Genomic DNA, 26474 nt, shown 5'->3' with positions numbered 1-26474 from the left:
ATGGGAAAGAATGCTGAGAAAAAGCACGAGGCGCAGCAGTTGCTGCCAAAAAACAACGCGAACGTGATCGCCAAATATCGAGGACGTCTGAAACCACGCCAAGTTACTTCAAAGGTTGCTAGAAAAATCGAGGAGTAGCAGACACTTCCAAAAATTTTACATCAAAAACTATTTTTGCTTTTATCTGTGGCAACACTGCAGTTTCAAAATGGCTACTTTGTTTTGAAAGCATGGTCTGTCTTTTTTCATCATTTTGATTTCTTGAATTTAAAGGTAAGTGGCATTTTCATCAGATTTTTGTAGATTAATTATTAAAATATAATATATTTACCATTAAACAACCTATTTTAAATAGTGATTCATGAGTTTAAGTTACTTAATAAGAAGCATAAAAATCACCTTGTTTTGGTTGTAGTGTAAGTCACAAAAAGATACTAAAGTTTCTCTACTTGATTCAAAATTAAGCTTTTCTTTAAAATTTTTAAGTTATTTCTTTCTATGTGTAATGTCTCTAATTAACACATGTTTAAATTTTAAATTTTAAGTCATTTTCTCTATTTATGAAATATTTTAACTTTGTAGTGTAAGTCACAATGTAGTGTCAGTCACAGCTTCTGTTTGATCTATCTGCTGTAGACAAGCCATTAGATTTGTACATTTCTGATATTTTGTTCATTTTGATTTTAGATGGCTAAATCAGCAGCTGAAAGAAAAAGAGAGCAAAGGGAGAGACTTAAAGCTAGTAATAAATTTCAATCCTTTAAAGAAAATGAAACCAAAAAACAGAAGAGTAGGCGTATAGCAAAGAAAAAGTCAATAACCATTGATGATAAAGAAGCTCTACGAGTAAAGAAAAGAGAAGAAATGAGAAAGTACAGACTAAAAAAAATCCATAAGAGATGCTTCAAAAAACCAAAGTACTTCTTTTGATCCCAATTCCGATTCACCAAGAAAAGCATTTAAAAGTCCAATGTCATTTGGGAAAGCCATTGCAAAAGTCAAAAGGAACCTACCCACAAGTCCTAACAAATGTCAAGCTCTTGTGAAAAAGTTAGCTCACCAGCTAGTTCCTAACATCTTAAAATCACCTGCTCCCCAGTCATCAAGAGTAACCAAGATAAATAATGAAGTAATTTCTCATGTATTATCTTTTTTTGAAAATGATAGTATATCCTACCAGGCACCTGGTACTAGGGATTTTATAATAATGAAGGATGAAGAAGGCAACAAAAATAAGATTCAGAAGAGATATTTGATGCTGACTCTTGGAGAAACTTATGAAATTTTTAAAGCTGAAAATCCAAGTGTTAAGATTGGTCGCTCTAAATTTTGTGAGTTGCGACCAGGTCACATTTGCCTCAGACATCAAACACCATCAAATATATGTTTGTGTATTTACCACGAAAATGTTCGAGTAATTTTACAAGCAGTCAAACAGTTACCAAATTATGCTTCAGAATTGGTCAAGCTAATTGTTTGTGATGGCAATATGGAAGATTGCTTTTATGAAAGATGTTCCGTTTGTGGAAATTTACAGAAATTTCACAATGTCATGGAAGAGCTAACTGAAGATTTGAATTTGGAAGAGGAAATTAAATATTCACAATGGATGAGAGATGAGACAAAAACTCTTTTCAGGGGGAAATGTTTCTTCTACTTTAAAAGATGCTTTAGAAAAATTAGAATCTAAACTTCCACAGTTTTTAACACATGTTTATGTCAAGCGACAACAAGATACTTTTTTTTTAGAATTGAAGGCAGGCATATCAACCAACACTTTGCTATTTCATTTCGACTTCAGTGAAAATTATAGTTTCTTCTATCAAGATGAGATGCAGTCGGCTCATTGGGTCTCGAAATCGTGCACAATATACACGGCCATATCATATTTCATATATCAAAATGAAAAAAAACTGCCAATAGTTGTAGTATCAGATTACATGCAGCACGACAAATACGCAGTAGCTGTATTTAATGAAAAAATCATAGAGAAAATTCAATGCGACTATCCTGAACTGTTTATTTCAAGACTTATATACAAATCAGATGGAACTGGACAACACTTTAAGCAAAAATATTCAATCTGCATCGCCATGTTCCAAAACTTCCCCATTGTTGAATAGCATTTCTCTGCAACCAGTCATGGTAAAGGACCTATTGATGGACTTGGTGGCACGGTGAAGAGAAGGGTCAAAGAAGCCACCCTCTCCAGGAAAATTGCTCCACATTCTGCAGAAGAATTTTTTCTCTGTGCACAAGATATTTGCAAAAGCGTCACATTGTTATATATTTCTGACAACAACATAAAGGGAGAAATAACTAAACTCCCGATATTGAAAAAATATTTGCTCTCCAAACGGAAAAGAAATATTTCCGATTCCCGATACTCAGAAATCCTACTGTTTCATTAAAGTAAAGAAATACATACTTAAATTTTCAAATGTTTCCTTGAACCCCAAAAAATGTTGTACAGTTGATTTAACCAATGGACATGTAGATACAGAAAAAGATGGAGATGTAGATGTGGAAAAAGATGTAGATGTAGATATAGAAGAAGAAGCAGATGAAACAGAATTTGATGTCGGCAGCTGGGTTTTAGTAGCATTTGCAGGAAAGAAAAATGTCAAATATTTTGTGGGACAGATATTAAGCAAAGATTTGTTTTCGATAAAAGTGAAATTTCTGCAATGTAAAGGAAGTTACTTCACGTGGCCTGTCAATGAAGATTCGTCAGACATTGACATTGAAGAAGGTATTAAAAAATTACCGGAACCTAACTTTGACCGGCGGTTACATATCACTTTTCCCACTTATGATTTTACCATGTATGCAATGGCTTAACTTTAATTTATTATATATACAGTGACTAAACTTCCATTTACAAGATTTAAAGTTACTTAAATTTGTTCAGTATTCATTATTGTTATAAAATTTACATACTGTAGTGTAAGTCACAAAATTAATGTAGTGTAGGTCACGCACAAAAATGCTAATAAATATTTTTCTTTAATAGTTAAAAATTTGTTTGTATTCAATTTTATAGCTTTAAACCTTGTATTAAAAGAATACACTGACAGAATGTTAAATTACTGCACCAGTGAAGAAGAAAATTGAATTTAGAATGGTATCTAAAACTTGACTTCCTTTCCTGTAGTGTCAGTCACATCATGACAATTTTATGATTTTTTGGTAAAATACAAAATGTAAAAAAGTTTTTGTATATTGCTAAAAATACTACATGTTCAGAGGTAAACTGACATACAATAAGATTTTTTGATTAAATAAAAATTGATTATTAACTATGCAAACAATACTTGTTAAATTGTCAATTGTAGTGTAAGTCACGCATGGAAATGACCAAAATTAATTCATTTTTCACAAAATTATTTGATTTTTCACAAAAAACAGACCCTGTGAAAAATCCTGGACAGACCCCTGCATACAGTTGGATCCCAATGTAACGAATTTATTGGGACCGAAACTTTTATACGTTAAATCGGGGTTATTGGTAATATTGGGGATGAGGAAAAAATCACTTGCTTTACCTAAAAGCCCAAATAAATAACTGCTCAAAAATATCCATAATTAGGGAGTGTTCACTTTTTATTCCGCATTATGGGACTTATTAGACAATAGTTATAGTTATTCTGAAGTACTGAGAATAGATGTTTGACAACTTCCTTAATACTTGACTCCAACCAAATAGTTCTCTTTCGACTTCATGGGGAAAAGAAAATACTGTGTCATTTACAGCCTGCTGTATGATGCATGTTTTTATTTCCTGATCATGTAAAGCATTAGAAAAAGTAAGTTCTGATGGTAGTTTCATTATCGCTTTATGCATCAAAATTGCTATTCATTGGTTGCCCCCTCGCCCATCAAAAATATCTGATTCCAAGAAAAGTCTTTTTCTGCTTCGCACAAGATGAAAGAATCATTTGAAAAACAATCCAATGTTACCTAACTCAAATTAACAGAAAAAAATAGACTGTTAAAAAAATTCTTTGATTCAGTTCTTAATTTTTTGGTAAATAGGGGGTTTTGCCCTCATTTTAGGCAGGTAAAAAGAAAAATTTGCGAAATCCATAAAATAGAGGTCTGTTAAACCAGTGTCCTACTGTATTTATAATAAATACAGTCTATTTAAAATATAGAGATTTTATGAATTTTTACTAAATCATTTTTAAAAAATTTAAAATAACCAGTGCTGTTTCAGTTGCATTTCAGAAACTAGCTGCTAATGCTCCTTTTTACATACAAAAACATTATAAATGCTTCAAATTCTTGCAATGTTATGTCTTAAGAGACTTTTTTGAATTGGCGCTCTGTTTCAGCACCAGTAAATGTATTTTCATTTCTTTTTCTCTCAAAGGCATCAAAATGACACCTGGCCACACTTTTAGGTTTCATCCTTATCCGTTAGTTTGCACTTTAAAAAATATACAATCTTCTTGAAAACTAAATATTGTTACATAGCACGATGATTTAAGAAAAGTAGAGGAAAGATTAAGCTTTTCATGAAAATACAAGAAATACATATTTTTTGAATGTTATCTTCAACTACACACACATTTTAAGCTTCTAGTTTTTTTCCCCGCAGGCTCCTGTAATTAATGCTGATGAAAATTCTATGGAATTTACAGCCCATGGAATTGGTGCAAATGAAGGTAGAAATGAATATTTCTTTAAATTTGTGTTCTTCAGAAAAATTGATTCAGTAAGTATATTGATTGTTGATGTACAATAAATTGTTGCATTCAAAAATTGCCTAGTCTAGAAAAGAATTATTAGTATTGGTATTAAATATATTAGTATTTCTTTTTCAAGCAATCATGAATTGCTTATTCGCAACTCCAGAGCTCGAATATGCTACTTTGCGGTGATTAACGACACTACCAAAAGAGGTAAAACATTACATTCCACGTGTTTTCTTTGGAGTAAATTCCAGGCTTCATTCAGTTTGTAGTGTAATATAATTTCAGAAAAACAGAAAAGAAAGCTTCCAACAAACACAATAAAACATTACTGTCATTCACTAAGCTTCAAAGCAAGTTATAAGTTACGGCATTTGTTTGTTTTACCTTTTTCATCCGCCATTAGACATCACATCACACCCGAGGGTTCCCTGTTCCTATCACAAATACTGGACCTTCCTAATTCAGAAGGATCTTGCATGAGCTATAAGCCAAACAAACGCACTGAACATTACTCCACCATTAGACAGTGACTGCAGCGCTCCCTATAGTATATATTGAAGTTGTGAATTACTCTCACTTGACTGTAGTTGATGTTCCTTTGGTTTTCAGATCTGGGCCTTTGTTAGCACCACTGTCCACCAACCTCCTCCTGGGTGGGGGCGTCCATGCCGTCCACACACTGGCACCAGAGTTTCCGCTATGGTCGCATTTTTTGCAAAATGGGAAAATATTACATCAATTATCACGAAAGTGAAACATGCATTTTCGCTTTTTTGCTGAATTACAAAATTAATTAATTTAAAAAAAATGCATGATCCAAGAGAGGAAGCAAGCATGACAATAGTCAACGTAATCTTTTTAAAATCTAAATTGCTTAGATTACTATTAAAGTTAACAATACCTATAGTTTTAATGGACATTATGTCCCTCCAATGAATGCATTATTACATGAAATACACTGCCAGCTCAGTCAATTCCAGCTAAGGACTGCAGTTTCGTGCTTATTGGCACTCATCAGCCCGGCTTAGGAAGTGACTGAGCTGGAGGTGGAAAACCTCTTTAAGGAAGCCAAGAGTGCCAAACAAACTGGTAGCTAATACAGAATTAGCACTGACCAGACGAGTGACCGAAGCAATGGTTCCGTTCAACTCAAAGATTGGAAGCAAGCATGGTATATTCAGTAAGTTACCAGCCCTATTATCACTCTACTGAATATACCATGCCTTGCCTTCAATCTTCGAGTTGAACACACGAGTGATACACAACATACGAACCAGAAATAACTTACCGTTATATCTATATATTACTTAAGAATTCAATTTATTAAAAATACTTAGCACATTATTTAAATATCATTTATACTGATTGCAATCATTTATAATAAAAGAGAAAAAACATTGTAAAGAAACGATTTTACTGGATTATTGATTTTTTATGCATGTAAATTAAGTAATTGCTTGCTGATTGAAAATGAAAAGGAAAAATCGGGATGCGATGATCCTGATGTGATTTGTTTAGCACTCATAGCCCCGAATCACAAAACGGTTGTTTTAGATTCTTGCTGAAGCACTTTCATCACTCGCGTATTTTACGATTTTCTTTCTTATTGTGATTTTTCCCGTCACAGAGAGTTCAAGCATACACATCGACAGATGCCTTGATATTAGTGATGATTAGACACAAATTTTTACAGGTAATGTTCACCGGCGATTGCATGACAGTTCCACATACAGTGAAACCTGTGTATAACGATACTGTCTATAATGATAACATGTCTATAACTTTTTTTTTTGGCCCCAACAAAATGTCAGCATGAATCATCAAATTGTCTGTAACAATAACCTGTCTATTACGATATTTTTTTAGGTCCCAACAGTATCGTAGTAGACAGGTTTTACTGTATCACCTTTTTGCAGGTAATGTTCTAAGGTGAACACACTACACTTCAACAGATCACCTTTGGATGTGTGACTGAGTAAATTGCCATTAGTTGTTTTCTTGAAGGCGATTAATATCCAAAGACTATCAGTTAAATTAACGGTCCTTCGCCAACATTGTCTAAGCGTATCTCTGGAGTTTATCAGCATAGACAAAATTAATTTCTTGATTAATGAATATCTACTTTCTGGTTAAGTCATAATTAAATCATACCGGTACAAAATGACCGGACTGTATAACATTTTTTTCGTTTTCTTCTACCGCTTCTCAGAAGGACCTGCTTTCTCACACCCTCGCCCCATCGTAGTACACAAGCAAGAGAGAAGTTTGTAGTACACAAGCAAGAGAAGTCAACTTTTTCTCATTAAAAATCGTGTACCCACGCGGAGAACATTCGGGCATTCATTGGCTACTTTTGAATTTTTTGACATGTTTCCATACCCCTAACGCCGAAGCGTCATATGGGCTGAGTAACTCCTGTGTAGTGCTGCCCTCTATGTGTCACAGCCGGCGTGAATGATAAAAACATCGTAGGATATTAATGGAATGTTAAAACTTGGTTTTAACAGCCACCTTAGCTTCTCAAGGGTCCGAAAAACAACGTCCCCTTTTTTGTGACATTTTTGAGGTTCTAAGCAGAGAAAGCAAGAAAGGAACCCGTTTGGACCCACAGGAAAATAGATTTTAATCCCTTATTCTGGTTTCTTTCCACCTTCGTCAGCATGAGAAAACTGTTCTGTGTATGAATTCCATGTTCTATTGTTTTTCTTTTGTTGTCTCTCTCGTTTTGAGTTTTCTTTAACAAAAATTCCTATATTTTTTAATACTGAGGTTTACAATTTGCCAGTCATTGTGAGAGATTTTAATGGTCTTTCTCAGAGGTATTTTAGCATTAGTCATATACGGGGGAAAAACAGTGCCTCAGAAATGTGGTCGTTAATGGAGGTGGTCGCTGTATAGAGGTGGCCGCTCATAGAAATTTCACTGTACTTGAATACTTTTGTTCAAGAATTTAATTCTATCAAAACAAATTTCTCTTTGTTTCAGAATATTCAAGTTTCAATGAAGCAAATGGCAATTGAAATTTTGATCAATAAAATAGAGCCTGAATGGTGGCCAAGGCTAACTCAAGATTCTTATAAACCTGCCTGGTTGAAATTAGATTTTGATAAGTTGAAAACAGATGATGAAGAAGAGGATGAAGAGCTTAATACAGTAAGGAGATCACATTTTTATTGACACTCCCCCCCTTTTTTAACAAATAAAAATATTGAAATTTGACTGTAATGTAAAAAATAGATGTGTTAGCTCTTAGTACATTGTATATTATTAGAGGGGCAAAGAATAATAGCCCCCTCCTTCAGCCTCCCTGCAAAAGGAGAAAAATAGCTAATATCTTTACTAATAATAAAGCTGAAAGTCTCTCTGTCTGGATATCAGGATCTCTCTCTGTCTGGATCTCTGTGACACGCACAGGGGCGTATCCAGACAGAATTCTCGGAGGGAGTCATTTGGAAAAATAAGATGCAACGGAAAATTTTTGAATTTTACAAATATCTATATAGTCCACCTTTAACTAGAGCATTTATTAAGGAATTTTCACTAGGTGAAGCAAGTGTAACATAAAGGCTGTAACCTTCCCAATAATTTTCCTCTTTTCTTAACAAACGTGTGCATATATCGTTGCTACAAAATGGTATTCCTGTAATCAGTACCATGTTCAGAGGCGACTCTATAGGACTTTTGATTTAAGAAGAAGCCGATGTAATGTTAACTCTGAAGTAAAGGGGGTCCGGGGGTTTCTCCCCCAGAAAATTTTCGAATATGTAGTCTTAAAAGCGCATTTTAGACGATCTTTGGTAATGTTGAGGAGGAGAGGCTCGGTGGTGCTCCCATGTCTAGTAGCTCTGAGAATGCAGTTTTATACGATCTTTGATGATGTAAGACAAAGGAGAGATTTGAGGGCCCATCTAAGGAAATTTTTTTGATTGGTAATCTTAGAAATGCATTTTAACTGACCTTCGTAATATTAAGTGCTCGGGTGCAATCCCCTCTCCCATTTTTTGAAATTGAAACCTTAAAAACGCAAACAAAATTGTAGCTCTAAAAAGGCTGTTTTAGACAATTTTTGGTGATGTTAGGAAAGGAAAGAGTGTAAAAGGCCCATCCCAGGAAATTTTACTAATTTATCGACTTATCTAAGGTCCACTCCCAAATTTTTTTCAAAATTAAACTCGTTAAAATGCAAATGTAAGCAATCCATGAGTCATGAGTAACTTTTAGAGGACCAGCAATTTTACAAAATCGAAGCTCCAAAATGTAATTCTTGAACACTTTCAATGATGTTAGGGAGGGAGGAGTTCGCCTCCGGAAATGTTTTGAAACTCAAGCTCTTAAAACAAAATTTAGGCCCATTTTGAACGATGTAGGCAAACAGGAGAGGTGGGGTCCCTCCCCTGGAAACTTTTACAAGTTACTTTTTATAATGTGGTTAGTAGAGGATCTTTGGAAATATTAACAAGAGAAAGAGTAGTAGTTTGGAGGTTCCAATGAAGAATAATTACACATCACTGCATAAAACCAGGTTAAAACTTAAGTGTAACTTTAACTTAATGTGCAATCATTAAATGCATAACTTTTTATCGGACAATTACTAACACATATCCCTTTTCTTTCCCGCAAGGGGGAAGTAAACACATCTTACAAGACGAGCCTGTTATGCTAAACGAGCACAAATGTTTGGTATACACTTGATATTTTTGAAATTTTTGTGGGGTGGCCATTCCCTTCCTCTGACATTGTTTCCATTCTTGTTAGACTTAAGATAAATTACAATGAAGTTTTTTTTTTTTTTTTTTTTTTTTTTTTTCATTTTTAAGCTTGGAAAGAGGGTTTAAGAAACTATACTTGAAACTTCCTCAGTGTGGTTTCATGGCTCCCCGGCGAGGGGAACTTTGAGGTATATTTAGATCTAAAAAAGGTTTTTAACTATTTTTGAAACTTTTTCAGGGTGGCCAGAGCCCCTTCTCATTGTTTTCCTTAATATTCGACTTTGTATGTATTATAAGGGAAATTTTTTACATTTTTTCTCAAAAAAAGGGGACTTTACCTATTCTTAAAATTTCCTCGGAGGGGACCATGGCCCCCTCCCTGGATCTGCCCATGGACACGCATAGTGCCGAGACCATTCAGATGATTTTCATGAAATTTGGAACAAAAATAGTTTGTAGCATGGGGGTGTGCACCTCGAAGCGATATTTCAAAAACTTGATTTTGTTTTTTTTCTATTCCAATTTTAAGAACATTTTACCAAGCAAATTATCATAATGTGGACGAACAAATTACCATAACGTGGACTAGCAAATTACCATAAAGTGGATGAAAAAACTACCATAAGCGACCATGGGCGAGCAAATTAACATAGCAAATTGGCAAGAAATTCACCATCCATTATGCAGGCGAACCAAATGCCCTTTTAATTTTCTACTACGGGCAAAGCCATGCGGATACCAGTAGTAAGAAATAAAGAGATTTATTTGTGTGTTCGCTTTTAGTAGTTGAAGAAGTTTGGTTTTGTGTTTTGATAAAAAAAACTAAGTAGAGCATTAAATAGAAGTTAAATCCCAAACTATTTCAATAAAACATCATTTTCTCAAAACGCTCAGAATACTCCTTGCTAGCCTAGAAGGGCTACTAGGCTAATAGGAAGACTTTCAGATTTAGATTATGATACCAGACTGAAAATTCTTATCATTTATAGCCTGGAGCAAAAGAGAGTTAGGTGGAGGGGGGGAATCAGATGTTTAAATTAATCAAGGTGAAGGATGTTAGTAGGTAAGTTAACTTTTTGCATGAAGGACAGGAAAAGAAGTCATTGTTTTAGGCTATTCAAATCTCAGGCTGATCTGGAGGTTAGCAAAAATTACTACATGAGTAGGGTAGTAGAGGTCTGCCTCTCCCCCCTCCCCCCCCCCCCACACACATTTCAAAATCTTTAGCATTTAGCATCTAATTAAATATAAATTTGATTTTAAGGGCAGATTACCAAAATAAAACTTAAAAATTCAGCATGTTTTTTTAATTCATTGCCACTTATGTAATAAAATGCTCAAAAAATTAAGTTAAACCAATTGTGTAATTGATCAATATTAAAGTATTGTAAATCTCTGTATATGTATTAAATATATATATTTCACTCATGCACATGGACGCTCATATAGTGGGGCAAGAGAGGGCTCAAGCCCGCTTAGAAATTGAAACTTGCTTGCTTTTAGTACTTTTTTCTTTGCAAAAATGTAAAAACATTTCTTCTCCAGCCATTAATGAATAAGTTATTAAATTCTTCAAATTTTAATAACTCGAATCTGTACTGAAATCGGTTTCCAGGGGGAAAATACCCTTCTAAACCATAGGGAAAATATCTGAACCCCACCCCCTCTTAAAATTTTGCATATGAACACTCATGCTCACACTTTAGAACAATTTTGCAAATTCTGTTTAAACAATATCAATTCCGGAAAAGGTTGCCAAGAGTTTATGTATTTCATTACAATGGCCCTGAAAAGGAAACAGAAAAAAAGATAAATGGAAAAAAGTTTTCCTTTTACCAAAATCAGTTTTCTCCTTTAAAAGATAATATAAATGTTTATCAATATATTAAATGTGTGCACAATTTCATACGCAGATTCCCCCCCCCCCCCCTTCCTGTTTCGAATACAATCGGTCACGTTATACCTCAGTCAAAGAGGAAAAAAGACACAGCTATTTTCCAAGAATATGTTTGCATTATAGAAAAAGTTCTTACGTGTACCGCTAAAGTAGGAAACTGATTCCAGAAGAGAATAAAAGCCTGGAGAAAAAACTAAATGTGCCAGAAAGGAAGAAATATCTAGATAGGTGAAAAACCTTAAAAAATTACAAGATTGGCAGGGATGACTCTGTGTTCTATGAAAATGAAACAGAAAACAAAACAAAAAAAAAAGGGTTGAAATTTTCTGAAAGAAAATTGAAATTTTAGAATTATAATAAGAGAAATGTTTCGCTGGTGGTCGCTGCGCAGATACATTTGCTGTAGATATGTGCATTGGCTGAAAATTGCTAATAATATCTATGTCACTGATCATCTTCAAAATTTGAAGATGAATCGATGAAAAATGGTCATTATTTCTTTCATGAATACATGATTGAAAGCAAAAGGTATTTTCTTAACTAAAAGTTTTACCTACCTACTGCATGTTGATTTTCATTCCTGCAGATAGTTTTAAGCTTACTGTGCTGTCCAAAGTGCCTTTAGTATTTATTAAGTTTCTGTTAAGTTTAAAACTAAATGTTTGTGTGGCAGTTTTTAACACATTGAATGTTGATCCAAAACAGCTTTTGTCTACTTGTTTTTTACTACTGTGTTCTGTACTTATTATTCTATCAAATTTCAGCCATCTTATGATGCCGATCGAACTTTATCACGCATGCATCATCGAAAGAAAAAATATCAAACAAGAGGTAAAATATTTATATTGCATGAAATTTTGGTTCAATTCCTTTGTTTCTCTGTTTTTATTAATTCCCCCCTTTTTTTTTTTCTTTTCCAGTGGAAGAGTTCAGAAAAATTTACCTATTCTTGTATAATTTATCCCAATTCATTGGTTTTTTGTATGTTCTAATTGTTCTCAGCATCCATTATGCTAAAGATGGTCCATGTAAGTTTTCATTAATTTTTGCATTTCTATATTGATTATATTTATGACAGAGGTTTTCAGTCAATGTTAGAAATAAACAATTGTGAGTGTGTTTTTCAATCAAAGGTTTCATTTTGAGGTCTAGATTTCTAAACCGATGTGACAACTTCAGTGCCTAAAACTTTGGACTACGTTTGAACGGAAACGTTTCTTTTTATTTTTCCCTATCACAACCCTTGACACAAACGAATAAATTTTCCTTTATTTGGTATTGATTATTGTATCCACATTAGAGTTAATGCATTATCAATTCCATATGTATAATATTTCTAGAACACAAATATTTTTCTTCTTTTGTTCCTTTTTTGTTTGTTTTATATTGATTTCAAATTCCTATTTTTAACAAATTCCTACGTTTGTTTCTACGTTTTTCTAAAATTTTAATATGAATCACAATCACATAATGTTAGAAACAGTAATAAGTTTATGTGTTTCACATTTCTTTTTTAAACTAAACAAATAACATTAAATTTCATGACATAGTTTGTTTAGTGAAACCTTGAAAAATCTTGGGTTTTTTTTATCTTTTTTTTAAAAACTACTTTGGCCTTTTTTTTAAATTTTAACCGCAAAAAAAGTCATCATGTAAAAGAAGAAATCTACTTGAAAGGTAATTTCTCCAAAACTTAGCATTCTTGATATCCAAGTAACTTAAAATTAGTAGCACAGTAGATTCCGGCAAATTGAATCAACCGTTTTAATGAATCAAATTTTCAAAAGCAGAAAAAAATCCAACTTTATTGAATCCGACGCTTTATGGAATCAAAACTTTTTAAAACAAACGCGAATCAAATAATAGATGACCACTGTATAGTGATAGCATGTTTTTATATTTTAAACTTTTGCAATAAAAATAAAATAGTTGAATGGTAATTAAAAAATCATTTTTGAAATAGATATTCTGCTTCAATTTGCATGTATCGTTTTGTAACTCTGCATCATAACTATTTTGTTTTGCATTTCTGCCTTCTCTTGTGTGTTTTTTGTCCTATTTCTTTCATATTTATTTTTAGGTAACAATAATAAATATGTATAATCAATGCCAGTGCTGTTGATCAGGGCCATAAACAGACTTTTGTTTCGGGGAGGGTTTTGCCAGCACATTTCTCATGAAATCTATATGACCAATAAAGATCAATTTCATTTGTATAGTCCTCTGGTTTTTGTTACAATAGGTTAATTTAATGGGGTTTGGCTACTTTATGGGATTTAACCTCAGCAAGTGTAAATGGTGATGGGTCTATTAAATAAAGAAAAAAGTGATGTCTACATTACATAACTTCACCCTTATTAAATATTCAATGTCTTTTTAGCATGTAATCATATGCATGCATTCCATGTAATACCTCTTAAATTCATATTTTTTGGCACTTACAAAATATGTTAAATATAGAGTATGGCAAGTTTAAATTAATAAATGTTGATGTATTTGTTCTCAGGTATTCAAAAGTGAACGAAAATGCATTATTGTTTCGTAGGAAATAATTTTTGTAATAACTTCAATAAAAATAAATGCTGGAGATAAAGCACTGAGTTTGTATAGTTCATCAATAGTAATATTTTCGTCTTTTCAAAATGAAATTGAAAAAATAAGTAAATAAATAAGAAATAAATCAGTAATGATAAATTTTTCAGCAAAAACATGTATAATAAAAAGCATATTTTGGAACAGTTTTGATTCGGAGGTGGGTTTGAACCCTAAAAACCCACCCCTTAAATATGGCCATGCTGTTGATGAGTATTGTAACGAATTTTCTGAATGTTAGATTAAAATTTAATTTTTTGCATGAATTCAGTTGAAAGTCCTGATTTATGTTTTCTATTTGTAGCATTTATGGGAAAAGCATACCCTATTGTAAAGAATGCCTTTAGTTTTTGTCAGTTCTTTCAAATATTGGAAGTACTTCATCCATTCCTTGGCTACACATCTGGAAGTGCCATACCACCATTTTTACAGGTTAGTGTTTTTTTTTTTAATTTTTTTTAACTACAATTTTAACTCCTATTCTGTTGTCTAATGGTCAGTGAAGTCTGACTGCAAATGGGTAGGTCCTGGGTTTGAATCCCGGCTCGATCTCTCTCTTGTCCTTATACTTTCTTTTTGTGAATGTGTTGTTGTGCTGTGAATGGTTGGTTGCCTACTCTATAAACGGGACGGGTACTTATGGCATATGTGTACTGTGGAAGTCGAACTTCACACCAAATTACGGTACAGTTGGAAAAGTTAAGCAGAGCACCCCACATTGCTGGCATAGCTGGCACAAGGCAACAACTCGTATTCTAAATTAATTTTCTTGTCCACCAATTTTTATTCACCTTTTCTCAGAGGTGTGACATTGATGACAAAGTATAAGTGTTTAAGATTAAAATATCAATGCTTTGTAACATCATATTTTTCAATGCTTATTCATGTGTAGTACCTAATGTGAACTCCCGGATGTTCTGAACACATTTTGATGGTCCCGGCGAAACTCCATCGACTTACTGTATCAGAGTATAACTCTTAAATTAACTTTTAAAAAATTGTTTAATGGTTTATTGTTTTTTTGTTTTTCCAATGAGAAGGTTTAAACTACTAAAACCCTCCACTTAGACACGGCTCTGTAAAACACAATATTAGCATAGAAAAGTGCTTGAGCAAAGGTTCCACAGTTTCAAAATTGATTTCTAAATGGGGACTTCATATTTATGCATGATGGAGCTTCCTGTGTTTTGAAGCTTTGTCTGTAACCGAAGTTTTGAATGAAAAAAATATAAAAACACTTCTCCACGGAAAGGAAACAGTCCAGATATGAGCCCAGTAGAGAACATAATTTTCATAAAAATTACAAACAGTCCAAGAAAAATCTGCAGGTAAGAGTGAATTACAAACAGGGCTAGATTTACGTATAAGTTAAACAAACTATAGCTTAGGGCCCCTGCTTTGAGGTAGACTCTCAACTTCTGAAAAATTGCATGATTCGTTCCTAAAAAAAATGGTAAGTGCTTGGAAAAACTAATTTCATTTTCAAGTCCTTGAAAACTTTGAAAATTTGAGAAAAGTGTTGCTCTCTCTACAAACCTTAAACTTTTAAATTTCTAACAAATGGGAGAGGATAGGGTTGTTTAATCCCCAATGCAGTATTTTGTATTGCTTGCTTTTATCTTACTTCTACTGCATATTTGTTAATCTGTTTAGCCAGGAAAAAAAAATGTTGCAACTATTCCTTTTTCGTTTTCTGCACTACTTGTAATTGAAAAAAAGTTGTTTCAATGAGAAATCGATGGTTTATTTTTCTTTTTAAACTTAAAGTAGCTGTTTCTTACAAAGTTTGAACAATACTGTAAAACAATGCAATCTAGTACTCAATTAAAGACTGGAAAGTGCTAATGAGCCTTAATAATTAAATGTTCTAGAATCCTTGAAAAAATTAAATAAGTCTTTGAAACTTCTAAGCAAAGTGTACTTAAATTTTATTCCTCATCAAGTGTATAGATTATTAATTGTTCAAATGATCTACTTCGCTTGTTACCTATTTTCTAAATGTGTACACCATTTCTTTTAAATCATTAACTTACATTACAAAGCACATTTAAAGCATATTATTTGTTTTTTTTTCCACAAGAGAGCCTGCGTCACTTTCTTGATACCAGTCTCCCTAAAAAGAACAGAATGCAAAACACATTAATAAAACGCGACGCACAAAAAAGTAAAGCATGGCTTTATATTTGCGCAAAAACATGGGGGAGGGGGGTATTTAAAAATGTTGTTCAAGAAAAAAGCCCCCCCCCCCCAGGAACTCAGTCCTAAATCCGCCTATGTATCTGCAGCACTTGTGCCATCCTATTCTGCGGATAATCAGGAGAGTTTACTGTACATACAAGTAATGTACAGTAATCAGGAACCCCCAAACCTACAAACAGCAAAATAAAGCTGTAAATTTCGGAAATCAGAGAAACTCAGTGTTGCCAGATGTCGCCGATGAAACCCGCCCAAGTAGTTAACAAAACCCGCCCAAAACTGCCAAAACCCGCCCAATTTAATTCCCCTGTTCGTTAGCTTGAGTTCGTCGAGCACAACCGGTCGGTTAATCACGTGACAGCAATGACGTCAGCTAATGCTAGAGCACTGGTAGTGACATCCTTACTTTCACCGGTGAGTTACCCCTACCGGTCGCTCCATCGAACACAACCATTGACAAGCAGTCAAGCATATTTTGCTCACTCCTTCCCTTTCAAGAAAGGCGTATCTAAACTAATGTTTTTTTCTCGGTTTCATGAAAAAGTGTAAAAAGTTAACTAAATGCATTTATCTGATATTATCCCTTCTGAAAAGCACCGTGCAGCTCGCCAATCAGGAGCGCCATGCTTGCCAGGTGAGTAGCTATTCGTGACGAGCGATTTTTGTTAGTGACGTCATCAACCGTTTCCTCCCTGATTTTCTTTCGTCCACTTCGAAATTAACATTCTTTTTGCCATCTCGGGAACTACCTGTTTATTAATTTGTTTTTAATTAACCTGCACAAGTCTGCTTGTTAACATAAACATACACACGCCTACACAAAGACACCCTATTGCAAATTGTGCTTGCGAAGACGCATATTTTGAACCAAGATATATGGGGGGAAAAAGCTAAGTCATCAACACGCCCAAAAAACCGCAGCCCGCAGACGACAAAGTTTACCCGCCGTTATTTCTAAAAACCTGCCCAAATGGGTGGGAAAACCGCCCACCTGGTAACACTGAAGAAACTTATTGAGAAAGTAGTTCTGTCAAAAATAAGCTGAACATGAAAGTTTTGACCTCTCTTCTTAAGCATATATGTTACTGATACTAATTTTAGGTATGTCTCTCATTAATTTTAGGAAATAGCCTTGACATCTCTTCCTATTTATGCATTAAATACTTACTCCTGAAGTTTGATAATAGAATTGAAATTTGTTGTTCAGTTTAATTTTTGTTTACTTCTTAGGTTTTTGGACGAATGGTGATGCTGATAGGAATGATCAATGGTGAACCTCGTATACAATCAAAACCAGCTGTTTTTTATCTCATCTACATATATTCACTAAGTGAAGTGTTTCGGTAAGTTTTCCCTTCATTGTATTAAATATTAACCAAGGATGTATCTAGAAAATTTACAAGGGAGGGGCGATTGATTTTCATTTCTTACTTTTTACTATATATACTGATTTAAAAATATTAATCACATAGGTTTGGGACTTTAATTCCAAAACAGTTCCCAGATCGGGTCCCAAACCCAAGCCTCCATTCTCCCAACATCAGTGAAACTCGGCTAAATTTCCATTTTTTGAACTTCGTTTTCGACACATTACCAGTGGAGGGTCCCTCACGGGAGGGGCATAGCCCCGCCCTTGTATCTGTCCCTGATGTTAAACTTTGACAAATGAGAATTACGGATATTCCCTAAGTTGCAGGGGATGTCAATTGTCCTGTTTAGGAGGACAATGATTAAATTATTTTAGTTGGAGCTAATTGAAGAAATTTTTTATTTTTTATTTCTTCATTTAGAAAGAACAAAAATTATTTTTCTTTAAAAAAAATGCATGATTTTCATACTGTTTTTTTAGAAGCTTTGAGTTTGCATCAGCATTGCCAGATGATCAAATCCAGATTTCCCCACTTGCCATCCAACTTTTCCCCAAAAAACGATGTTTTCTATCAAAATTTCCAAAATTCAAAAATTATTTTTCCATTAATATTTTCGTAAAATAATCAACATCCTATGATATTTTTTTCTCTTAAAAATTTTTTTCCCCCCCAAATAATTAAATTTTCTTAAAAAATTCCCCAACTTTTTTTTTTTGTCTTTATAAACACAAGCGCCTGCATCAAGAAAGGATTTTTACTCATATTGGATTTGATTGGATGGCACTGGCGGACTAAGAGGAACGTTAATGCGAGTTTTGTAAGAAAATATTTCACATAGTGCGAAATGCAAATTCCATAAAGTTGAACAAAGCTAAACCATAATGCTTGATACAAACAATGTAACTACCAGATGTAAATATGCAAATTTAAATACGAAAAAAAAATCTTTTTTCCCTCGGGTTTTACCCAAGAAAAAAAATTTTCCCCACAGAATTCCCCTCAAAACCCATTTTCCTAAAATTTCCCCAGAGAGCAAAAAATTTCCCCAAAATGGGGAAATTTCCCCCAATCTGGCAACACTGGTTTGCATGAGTTTTATTTTTAAGAGTCACATTCTCAAACTCAAACAGGCCTTTTTTTTTTTTTTTTTTTCAGTTTCCTATTAGTTGTTGTTTAACTGATTAAAATCATATTTTCTTTTTGAAAAATGTGAATAAGGGGAGCATAATATCTGAAACATTTTCCCAACTTAAATTGCATTTAATACCTAGCAGTTGCATTTTTACTGTACATCTGGAAGAAAAATATTGCAAAATTTCTGAAAAAATTATAATACTACAGTGCTCCACTTATATGAATTACATTTGTTCTAATCAGTTTTGATTCCATAAAGTGGTTAGTTCAATAACGCTGGATTTTGTTTTGTTTTTGACCATTTGATTCATTAAAGCAGTTGGTTCAATTAACCACTGATTCAATTAACCGGTGTCTACTGTAATAATTAATTTTTAAAATTCACTGATTTAAAAAGAGTGGATTACATTTGACATGCAGTGCACCCTCATTAATCCAGACCCTATTAAGCCAAACTTGACTTAATCGGGACAGCCATTTAGATGCACATACTGTATAAACAAAAGGCGAGATAACCCAGTAATAAATTTTTCTTAGCCCTAATTTTGTATTTTTGTAATGCATTTTATAGTTTTCTCTTTCTCATTTTAATATTTCATTCTCTTGAATTCAAAATACAAGTTTTACTGTATACAGTACTTTGTTTCTGTCTTAGGCTCAATTTATAGGTTATTTTGTTTAATCCATGCTTTTATTAATTCGGATGACCAGAATCCCCTATTAGTCCAGATGGATGAGGTTCTACTGTAATAGTGTTTTTTCTAATATAATAAATACTGTTAACATTTTATAAGAGTGAGATAAATATTGATTTGGAATGAAAATAAATTGATGCATTTTTTTGTAAATTTGCTACTGGAATGCAGTTGCTCTTCAGTTTTAATTTATTTTGCTGATTTTTCTATTGTTCTGTTAGGTATCCTTATTACATGCTTCGGGTTTATAAAGTAAACATTGGTTTCATTAGCTGGCTGAGGTATACCATCTGGATACCATTGTATCCTCTTGGGTTTCTCTGTGAAGGTAATTTTCAAACTAATATTAAATAACTGCATTTTGTTTCCATATTTGTTCATTATGTAGCATTTATTACTTTATGAAGTTAAAATATAGTTGTGTACTTCATTTTGTAATGAAATATGTGCTACATTTACTGATTTAAGGGCAAAAATTATTTGAAAAACAGTAAAACTAAGAAGTAGTTACTTTTAAATTACGAGTTATAAGCTAAAAATAGCCAGTCTTTTTAAGACTAATGACTAATAGTTATATTAAGTCAGCAGTTAATGATCAGAAATAAAAATTGCCTCATTTTAACTTTTTTCTTTTTTATGTAATAAAATTAGTACAGTCGACTCTCAATAACTCAAAGCCTTATAATTCAGAATATTCCTTTATCTCGAAATTTTCATTCAGTCCCAAAATAATTTAGTGTTTTCAGTGCAAAGTTGTCTCTATATCACAAATATACTCCTTTTAAGTTGAAGTTTTTATTAAAGTTTCATTTTCATTTGATGCATGAAAATGCAGCCAAAATAAGATTTTTTTTTCTTTAACTCATTGCTTTGCTTCTCAGTTTGTATGAGGAGGATAATTTATTTACAATAGTGCTCCTTAATGCTCATAGTGTTGCAAAACTGTGAAAAGTAGCCAATAAGGCTACTTTTTGGCTACTTTTTGCCGAGACTGACGACTTAAAATTTTATTGCTGACCAATCTTTGTTGATGTGGACTGGGCAGAAGTAAAAGATTACTTGAAAATTGAGGAAAGTGTAACTGGGTGTGAATCCTTATTCTACGCAGCTGTTAAGAAGCTGTTCGTGAAGAATCTGCTTGTGCAGCTAATGATGAGGAATCTGTATTACCTCCAACTAATCAGCAAGTATCAGGTTTTGCAAATATTTTAATGCAGTCACTGGAAAATTCCAAAAACGTGGATAAGTCAAATTTTGTTTAAAAACTAACAACATTTTAAAATGTGATTTTAAAAAATGCAAGCAGTCCAAAATAACTTCAAAGTATCTTAATAAAAAAATTTCTCTGTGAAGGTTTTTTTTTTTTTTTTTTTTTTTTTTTTTTTTTTTTTTTTTTTTTTTGCAGTTCTAATAATTAATTGTATCCAAACAATATATTTTTTATAGTCTATCTATTATGCACTATTCCTGAAAAAAAAAAATAATAAAAATACTTGAGATGGCTAGAAAAGTAACTTCCAATAACTCGAACAACCAATTATTCGAAGATTTTAGCCAGTCCCTTCGGACTTCCAGTTATTAAGAGTTTACTGTATTTTCTAAATTTTTACTTTCATTGTATAATCAACGTTTAGATGAGGTGTGCAAGTGGATCAAGACAGTTCTCACCAACTCAAGAAAAAATCCCTAGTCACGATAATCTAACTGTAGACAAGGGGTACTGTAAAAGTCTAAAAGCTTAGGAGTTAAATCTCTGCTTTCAAAATGTGGCAACAAAATTTCGCTTTTCCAGAAAGCATCACATCTGCCTGGGTAACTAATTAGATGAAACATATGTGTTTGAAGTGCCCTTCTCAGTCAAAATTATTACCACGTAATGATAATTCTCTAGTATTATATTTTCATCCATATTTTTAATGTCTTTTAATTCTTAAATTTAATTATTTTATTTCTATTTAACACAAACTGCCGAATGGCAACACGTAATTAAAAAAAGTGAAAAAGACGCACGAGATCGTGTTCCACAGAATTTGGTCTTGAGAAAATAAAAATGACGACTTCTTGAAGTATATGTGATGTAAATAAAGTTTTGTCGATTTTTATAAAATAATGGAGTCAAATTCTTATACAAAATTAGGGTGTTGTTATAAACCTTCACAACACTCTCATGTTTCAGTGTTAATCTAACAATTATATTTTTGGCAGGAGAAATTGAAAACTTTTGTACACAATTACTGTGCATGACGCAGTTTAATATTTTGATCCTCAAAAAGTAATGAAGAATTTGTATTTTGTAACTTTAAAAATCCAGTAAGATAAGTTAGGGTATCATTTAATTTTGGGTTATGTTAGCAGATATTGTTTTCAATTGCTGTAAAAGAAGAGGCTTTAGTTTCCTTGCAAAGCCCCCCCCCCCCCCTTTCAACACCTAGGCAATGTTATTCCGACTTTTATAGAACTTGGCATAACTTGTACACATTTTAGCTGTTTTTTACGCTTTTTACTCTTCAATTCGTAATTTTTACACATATAAAAAAAATTCACATTTTGCTAAAATTAAATAGTGTTAAGACTGTGACCTTATTTTAATAAATCATTTAAATTAGGAGAACGCGTCCAATCAAGAAATTATACAGCTGAACAAAAATGGAAATATGGTGTTGTGGTAGAGAAACTTGGGGAAATTACATTACTTGGTTGAACTAGATGACGGATGTTTTTAAAAGACATTTTGATCAACTACAACTTTGCAAAGTGAATACTGATACCTCTGAAGATCTGTATCGCAAGAGTACCGTTTTTTCTACCCCAAGATTTCTAATACTGAATATCCCCTGCCTACCGCAAAAAGTCCTCCATTTACTACCCAAAACTAGACATGTGAACTTTGTGAACCTGATGAACAAGTTCACGACAATCTCCAAATAGACAGTCTTCATCTAGAACCAGCCTTAGTCCAGTAATTCAAACTTCATCGCCGCAGAGAGGAAATCTACATTTACCTTTAACAGCCAGTCCATCTCAATCTTTCAAAGTTCCTGAATCTCCAAAAAGTCACAGGTCCAGCTTAACCTATAACTCAACCGTGCCTATACGTAGATCTATCAGAATTAGAAAACCAGTGGTAAAACTCAACCTATAAATTTAGGACTAAATTCAGATTATTAACTTTTATTAATTATTTATTAACTTTTTAATTAGTGGCCAGAGAATTGTTGTATATATATAATTTATCACGCCACGTATTTTATTTTTTGTAATAATTGTTTTCAATATTGTGTTGCAACTCAACTCAGCTCAAGCTTGAAAGGTATGCCAGCTCGAAATGATTGGATTTCAGTGCGGCATGTTCCAGAATGGCGATGGTGTTTCGTCTTGTAAATAAAATAGTTATTGTGTTTCTAAATAGTGCCTCCTCGTGCAATTATCCTACATAAAATACATGAAGTACATTTGAGACACTTGTGAAAGGAACAATCAATAAGTATAGACTTTTAATTAAACAAGTTATTAAGCAACATAAACAGTCACACAAGGTGTGTGACATGCCACGGAGGTGAGAATTCACATGTTGTGAATCAAAAATATACTAAAATAAAAATTATTATTTAAAAATTCTTGGCAGGCTTAAATAGATATATTTTTGACGAAATTAAAAATCATTGTTAAACAAATTGTACCTTAAAGATCTTACTGTAAAAGACGTGTGAAAGAAAAGTTACATTTTTTGAAGAATGACCCATGTGTGTCTTAACCGTATTAATGTTATTCTTCTTCTTTTTTTAAGGTATAATCATTCTGAGAAACATACCATACTTTGAAGAGACACAGAAATATAGTATTTTTCTTCCCAATCCATGGAATATTTCCTTTTATTTTCCCACAGTTATGAGGCTTTATTTATTAATTGGATTGTTTCCTCGTAAGTATTTTTAATTGTTGCTAATAGTTACATTTTAATTTTGACATAGTTTTTAGAATATTTTCCATTAAAACAAGATTAACCTAATTCATAATCCTATTTTAAATTTAAGGTTAGCAGAGCTTTTTCTTTTTTTTTTACTAATACATATAGCTTTTTTTTAAATCTCATTTGCTTTGACAATAAAATATTTACAGTAGTCTTCCGAGGAACCGGTTCAAGTGGTACCAGGGGGTAATTCCATTAAGTAAAATTCCAGTAAAAACAGAGAATCAAAAAATCTATCCATGATTAATGAATGCATGCTTTAAAATAGTATTAAATACTTAAATAGCATTGAATTGTCTTAAAACAAATGAAAAAAATTGTTAAACAAGCATTTTCTAATTTATGAACTAATGTATTACCTGTTAAAGCAGACATCCAATCAAATGGCAGCATGTTAATTAGGTGTCTGCTGTATTTGAAAAAAAAAATAATAATAAGAAAAAATGCAATTGGCTACATGACTGATTAAAGTTTAATTTGTGCACCAAAAATAAATAATAATGGTATTATAAACATAGTCAAAACAACTGCCTTAAAGTTCAAGTTACTATTATTCAAGTAATTGAAGAATTTACATTTCATTGAAATATTAACACTAAATCCAGTAAAATAATTGATGTCTAATTCAACTGATTTTTTTTTTAAATGTTTCCATCATTTGTTTGATAACTTTTACCTTTTCTTTCAGTTTTATACTTTATGATGACATACATGTATCGGCAGAGAGTTAAAATTCTGTGCAGTGATCGAAACTTAAAAAGAGATTAGAATTCAAGTGCCCCAATGTGATTTTTCTTGACTTAATTTTCTGATAACTGTTCATTAATATTATGTTTTTACTTTTTGATACAAAAGTATAGCCAATTTTACATTATCTTTGTTACATATTTTATTGTCTATTCTTATTAGAATAATTTCAGACAAAAACTTTGTGTATAAATTATGTTATTCTTTGTTAATGTTTTATTTGAAAGCGCACGAAAATGCTTGCAAAAGCTAAAATTATTGTAAAAGTTAGTAGTAAAATTGTGTACATTTCATATATAACTACATTTTCATGTAATTATTTAGATAAGAACTGATGTATTTATTAAACATCATTTTAGAATATTATATTTTGTTTAACTGTGAAGGACAGAGCCCCCCCCCCCCCAAAAAAAAATTACAGCTTAAAATTACTGTTGTATTAAAAATTTCATAATTGTCTATGAATAAATAATAGTTAAATTTTATTTGTATGCTTCTTTCTGCTTTAAATCCAACTAAAAATGTTGCTAATGTATTCACTTAATTTATTTCCCCCCCCCCTTCCTTTTTTTTCTTCATGCCTTGAACAAAATTTATAGAATTCATAATTTTGAAAGTAATCAGTTGTATTTTAAAAGCTTTTATAAAAGCATTTTATTATAAGCTACTCAACAGACCTTAAATTGCAAACTTCAAGCCAATATATATATACTCATGTTTGTGAAAATTGCAACACCAAGAAGGAACTATGCAAATTAACTGAAATTCACAGGTAATGCATAGCAGGACAAGATATGCAAACAATTAGAATTAAAGAGACATTGCGCATGTGTGGACCGAGTTACTCCCTCTGAACTGGGGCTTAGATGCTGTAAATAAAGGGCTGTAAAGGTTTTTTTGAATCAGTGTATGATTATCTGCCGAAGGTAAATGTTTCTCTAGTACTCAATATGCCTCGTCCAAAACGCAGAGCATCATAAGAACGAGTAACGGAGTCAGAATGGGGCCGCTTGATCTGCATGCGTGAAGGTGAACTTACGTATAGAGAAATCAGGGCCCGCACATGGCGTAATGCCTCAACTGTGATGCATATTTGTAAAAGATGGACAAAGGATGATGAAATTAGCCGAAGGAATTGCACCAGCCCACGGAACTGAACGACGCCACGAGATTATCAACACCTCACCCGTTTAGCTGGGATGAATCGTATAGCGTCCTCTAGTATGCTAACACAACGTTTGAGTATGGCTACAGGTGTCACATTTGCTGCATCCACAGTTCATCGACATCTACTGCGCCAGGTCCTGCATGCAAGGATTCCTTTCACCCTCAACCATCATTGCTTCCAGCTTCAATGGGCCCACCAGCAAGCCCAATGGCGTGCGGACTAGCAGCAACTTGTCTTCTCGGATGAGTCCAGATTTAATCTGCACTACAACGATGAACGTGTTCGCGTCGGACGTTACACATGGGAACGTCACCTCCCAAAGTGTGCAATCCGTCATTATACCGGCATAACGCCAGGCGTCACAGTCAGGAGCGCTTTTGAATATCAAGGACAATCCCATCGACTCCAAATTACGGGTAACCTCAATAGCAAGCACTACTTCGGGGACACTGTGGCGCCGAAGGTACTATCCTTTCTTCAGAGCCTTCCTAGTGCAGTGTTTCAGCAAGAAAATGCATGTACATATGTTGCACGTAACGTACAGGTGTTCTTCGGTGCACGACAGGTTACGCTGCTTCCTTGGCCTGCCCGTTCTTGAAATATGACGCCCATTGAGTATGTCTCAGATTGCGTTGGTTGGAGACTCGCCCATGTGTCTTGTCTGGTAGTGGGTACGAATGAACTTCGGTTTCAGATTGAAGCCATATGAGATACTATTCCCAATCGTGACATTCAGCACCTCTTTGATTCGATGCCAAAACGTGTACAGGCAGGGCCACCGCTACCTGCAATGGGGCCCGGTACCAGTTTTAATCCTGGGCCTTCCCCATGTCCCCCCCCCCCCCACCATTGCATATTTTTATACCGTCGCTTCATTTCCTGTGATACACACACTTCATAACAAATAGTTTTAAATTGCATTTAGACATCTTTTGCACTTCATCATCTATTGGCATATATTTGAGTATTGGCTTGAACAGGGAATAAATTATCTTCATTTCTTCAAAACATGCGTTTATATAATTTATAAAAAAGTCCAAAACTGAAAAATTATTTCTGCTTTGAAATTCAGATTCACGGGATATTGAGTTCATTACTTTGATGTATTCTGCTCCTTCATCAAAAAACGTTTTTCTTTTATGAATTTGTTTTTTTTTTTTTTTTTTCAATTCGAAAGTTTGATTTTTGAGTCCGTTCATTTAAAAATCAATTTTATGTTTTGAAAATTGCAGGCCAACCATCCCTTAACTTTTGAAGGTCTTTATGGATATCAGTTAGAACATTAAGCTCCACATCCAG

General features: G+C 33.2%; 1 protein-coding gene across 1 annotated transcript; it reads left to right on the top strand.

Moving 5' to 3' along the window:
• On the top strand, nt 1–24036 carry LOC129232337 (very-long-chain (3R)-3-hydroxyacyl-CoA dehydratase-like). The gene is made up of 11 exons (XM_054866488.1): nt 1–63; nt 688–846; nt 4601–4717; nt 7683–7850; nt 12068–12134; nt 12224–12331; nt 14200–14327; nt 17322–17434; nt 19512–19618; nt 23078–23212; nt 23949–24036. The coding sequence occupies exons 1-11, from the start codon at nt 1–3 to the stop codon at nt 24026–24028; spliced, it is 1245 nt and encodes a 414-aa protein (XP_054722463.1). The 3' UTR covers nt 24029–24036.
• The last annotated feature ends 2438 nt before the right edge of the window (nt 24037–26474 follow it).

The sequence above is a fragment of the Uloborus diversus genome, unplaced genomic scaffold (genome assembly GCF_026930045.1).
Source record: "Uloborus diversus isolate 005 unplaced genomic scaffold, Udiv.v.3.1 scaffold_1161, whole genome shotgun sequence".
NCBI classification, from domain to species: domain Eukaryota; kingdom Metazoa; phylum Arthropoda; class Arachnida; order Araneae; family Uloboridae; genus Uloborus; species Uloborus diversus.
Note: the sequence above shows the minus strand (reverse complement) of the source record. Positions and strands in the feature narration are given on the sequence as shown.